The sequence below is a fragment of the Vicia villosa genome, linkage group LG4, assembly GCF_029867415.1.
Source record: "Vicia villosa cultivar HV-30 ecotype Madison, WI linkage group LG4, Vvil1.0, whole genome shotgun sequence".
Taxonomy (NCBI): domain Eukaryota; kingdom Viridiplantae; phylum Streptophyta; class Magnoliopsida; order Fabales; family Fabaceae; genus Vicia; species Vicia villosa.
Genome location: NC_081183.1, coordinates 92,116,031 through 92,120,382, shown reverse-complemented (window position 1 = coordinate 92,120,382; position 4,352 = coordinate 92,116,031). Strand labels below are relative to the sequence as shown.

The window sequence follows — 4,352 nt, the reverse complement described above, 5'->3', positions numbered from 1 at the left end:
TCAGTGGATTGACACGAAAAAGACAAACTTCAACCAGTGGGTTGACAAAACAAGTGATGTTCAATCAGTGGATTGACACAAAAAGACAAACTTCAACCAGTGGGTTGACAAAACAAGTGATGTTCAATCAGTGGATTGACATAAAAAAAAAGACAAAGTTCAACCAGTGGGTTGATTCAAAAGACCAGAAGGTAAATGATTAATTTCAACCAGTGGGTTGGCTCAAGAAGATAATAATCTCTTATGCATGCCTTGTGCTTGTGTATGCGATATCTTTGTATTTTCCTTTTGTGCAAATTGATGCACGTGTAATGATGTATGATGACTAATCAATGCAAGTAATGAGTTTACTAGATGTGTGCCAATGGGCAATGAATTTTTTGGGCATCCATGGTGGACTAGGCCTAGTTTTAAATGGAGAAGACCGAGCAAGATTGAAATTTTGATTTGATGTTCTGGGAGGTTGCCCCATGAATGACGTGCATGATTGATGAATGCATGCAATGAATGAGATGTATGGTTGGAATTTTTGGCATGTGCCCCAGTGGAGGGTCATGATTTTTTGTGAAGTTGAAAACGTCCCTTGGTAGAAGGTTTGTGCAAGCATAATTCCCGACACTTATTCTAAGTTTGAGGATTGCTTGATATGACAAAGTATGATTAGATTACTTGAAGGAAAGGTCTTGGCCTTGATTTGCCCCAGAATGCTGAGTCTATGGAGAAATTTGCTTCAACAAAGTTTGGACTCAAATCGGTGATCCTGAGATGACATGCCCCAGTATTTAGGAATTTTGAAATGAAATGCCTCTAAATGATGGACTTCTGAAGTGATGTGGCCTTGATGGTTCCATATTAGGCTCTTCAATTGATTTCCATTGTTGGAACTTCCTTGATGGAAAGTGCTGACTTGCAAATGAAACTATTCAATTCAAAAATGGTAATTTTAATGCGACGTGCATGCGAGTTTTGAAATCAAATCATTTATTGAAATGAAATTGTGGTATACGATGAATAGATTCCAATGAGGATACGATGGAAGTTTGGATTTCAAGGTGAAAAATGATGTGATAGCGTGGTATCAAAACAAATGATTAGCAAATATTCAGGAGTCAGGTTAACGCAACCTTGCTTTAGTATGCTTTCAAAAGAAACCTTGCTTCAATTAGGACTTTCAAAGGTTATAACGTGGCCAGGTTCACGGTTTAAGAAACAAAGGATATAGGCTCAAATTTTAATTTTTACCCACCCATTCTTCGTGATGTACTCCAGTCCTAAGTTCAGTTGACTCTCAAGTGTTTGACTTCCAAGAGAATTTGCATATGATAGTTGAGAACCAATAGGTGGCACTCACCTACTCTTTTTTGGAATTCACACAAGTTTGCTCTTGTTTTTTTTTTCTTTTGACTATGATCTTTTGATCTCTTTTTTATTATTTTGACTTTTTTATCCCTATTTTTTTTTTGTCTAAGTTTAGGTTTTGACTTAGCGGGATTTTCTTTGATTTTTTTTTTTGGAATAACTCGTGTGACATTTGTTCAATGATATGAGAATTTGAGAGTTGTGACTGCCATATTGATGTTCCAAGGGAAATAACTGTTGTAAGCTTTAAACGTTCACTACTACTTCGACATTGTTTACGAAGTGAGGATGCAGTTGAACTTTTGGTCGGGAATGGTTCCCATGAAATGATTCTCTTGGAAATCAGATGCATTAGTCATTTTAACTGAACAACTACCCTGCCCCCGGTTTTGATGAAGGGTTTAAATTTCGCACAGAAAGAAAACACCTACTTCTAAGGCCCAAAAGGGTTAACGAGGGATTATCTTCCTTATATCTCCAGTGTTTGGGGATTTGAAGCAATGCCTGTACATCATTAACAAAGTTTTATTTGAAAGCATACTGATGCAAATTGGGTGTTCGTTTTTCGTCATCCTCCCTCCAATACTTGCTTAAACAAAAGTATAATAAAGAAAATGGGAGAAACATAAACATATTTTTTTCATTTTTTTTTAGAAAACAAAATAAAATAAAAGAAAGAAAGAGTGAATACGAATGGACTGATTCAAAACTTGCATGCTCATTTCATTAATATTACCATTAAAGTTAACAATGTTCAAAAGCAAATAAACACTTAACAAACAAGCGAAAAAACGTAAATGCAAATGATAAAAAGTGGCTCAATGATCTGATTTGATCCATTGGCTTTAGGAATGTTCTTGGTGTCTCAACACTGATCATGACATAGGACCAATATCCTTGAAAGAGAGCATCTTTTTGTCAACCAGATCTTGAACTTTTTCCTTCAGGATATTGCAATCTTCAATGGAGTGACCTGCTATCCCATCATGAAAATCACACTTGACGTTTGGATTGTATTCCTTAGGAAATGGAAACTTTGCAGGTCGAGTTGGTCTGGGAGCTATTGCTTTCTTCTCAATTAAATATGGCCATAGCTGAGCGTAGGTCATTGGAATTGGGTCAATTCGACGATCCCCCTTCTGTTGGTTCCTTTGAGGTATATTCTGATTCCGTTGACGATTCTGATTCTGAGCTGCATTCTGAGGAGCATTCTGTGAAGAATTATGAGGAGGAGCTGCCCACGACTGTTGGTATGGTTGCTTGAATTGTGCGGCATCAATTGTAAAAGCAATAGTTTCATCTTCCCACTTCTTCTGAAAGTTGTTTCCATATTTCTTGGTTCCAGTCGACGATCCAGATTCCATAGTCAACCGTCCTTCTCGTACACCTTCTTCTAGTCGCATTCCCATATTCACCATTTCAGTGAAGTCGGTCGGAGCGCTGGCAACCATCCTCTCATAGTAAAATGAGCTTAGAGTCTTTAAAAATATTTTGGTCATCTCTCTTTCTTCCCCAGGAGGAGAGATTTGGGCAGCAACCTCACGCCATCTTTGTGCATACTCTTTGAAAGACTCTTTCTCCTTCTGTGCCATGGCTCGGAGTTGGTCTCTATCAGGAGCCATGTCAACATTATACTTGTATTGTCGAATGAACGCTTCAACAAGGTCATCAAAAGAACTGATATGAGTACTATCCAATCCCATGTACCATTTCAAAGCAGCACCAGTTAGACTATCTTGAAAATAGTGGATCAATAAATTATCATCATCGGTATGAGTGGCCATCTTTCTACAATACATGGTCAAATGGCTCTGAGGACACGAATTCCCTTTATACTTTTCAAAATTAGGCACTTTAAACTTGGCAGGTATTTTCACATTTGGCACAAGACACATATCATAAGCATTCTTTCCAAATGGATTCTTCCCTTTGAGGGCCTTAATCTCCTTTCGCATCTCTTGGAATTGGTCTTGGAAATTATCATAAGCTTCATTTCTTTCATTGGGCTCAACTTGGTAAATGGGTGCCCCAGCTTGTGGCACGGTATGTACCAGAGGTGGAGTCATAGTCATTACAGGAGTAACTTGAGTAGTTCCAGTAACAGGATGGTATCCCTCTGGCACAAAGTTGTAAGACATGCCCCCAGGGTATCCATTAGGCATCTGATAGTGAGAGGGACCAGTGGTAGGAGCCACAGAAACACTAGTAGTAGAAACTTCGCAAATCGCCGTAGTCTGAACTTCAGTTTGCATTTGAGTGGCACGAGGAGATGGGGGAGGTGATGGTTGATTTCGAGCAGCCACTAAGCTTTCCACCAAAGCAGTCAATCTTTCCACACCGACACGAAGAGTAGTTACATCATCACGGAATTCATGATTCTCTTGTTCAAGGTCTTCCATCTTTTCTGTCGAGTAACACTTCACGTCTGATAAAGATGTCTGGAAATTAGCTTGCCTTATTACTGTTGGGTAAAGAAAGGTATGAGTGATGGATTCTGGGAATTAGAATGCAAATGAATGCAGATGCACGATGAGGATTTATGCAAAAATGAATGACTTGTCATATCATGTATGATTCACAAATAATGGATTTTCAATCAACTGGACATAGAAAGATTCAAATTACTTGGCATACAGTCTAAGGTTTTTATGTTGAAAAGGTTCTAGACACGGTTCTCAGAGTTATAAACTCCTTTTGAAAACTCAGTCATCTAATAAATAACTTACCATCCAACTGTGTTTTCAAATGAAGCCTATTCTGAGTGTGGTTTTCGCACTTATCCACGGTAATAGTTACGTTACGCAAATTGGGTGCGAAACCACCATTTCCTAAAAGTCATGGTTTAGGGTTTTTCTAAAGGTCCCTAGAGTCGGCGGTCCAAATTGAAAACATCATAGCCCAAGTAAATAACTTACTTAGTCATAAACATCTCCTCAAAGGACCTACTCCAAGCGGGGTTTTAGTACCTCCCACTTGACACTACGTCAAGCGAG

General features: G+C 38.6%; 1 protein-coding gene across 1 annotated transcript; it reads right to left on the bottom strand.

Moving 5' to 3' along the window:
- Positions 1-2,234: 2,234 nt before the first annotated feature.
- LOC131597521 (uncharacterized) lies at positions 2,235-3,758 on the bottom strand. Its single transcript, XM_058870214.1, has one exon. The coding sequence runs from the start codon at positions 3,756-3,758 to the stop codon at positions 2,235-2,237; it is 1,524 nt and encodes a 507-aa protein (XP_058726197.1).
- Positions 3,759-4,352: the final 594 nt, after the last annotated feature.

Excerpts from the sequence above, each read along its gene's own strand:
- LOC131597521 (XM_058870214.1), bottom strand. The coding sequence starts at position 3,758 with ATGGAAGACCTTGAACAAGAGAATCATGAATTCCGTGATGATGTAACT.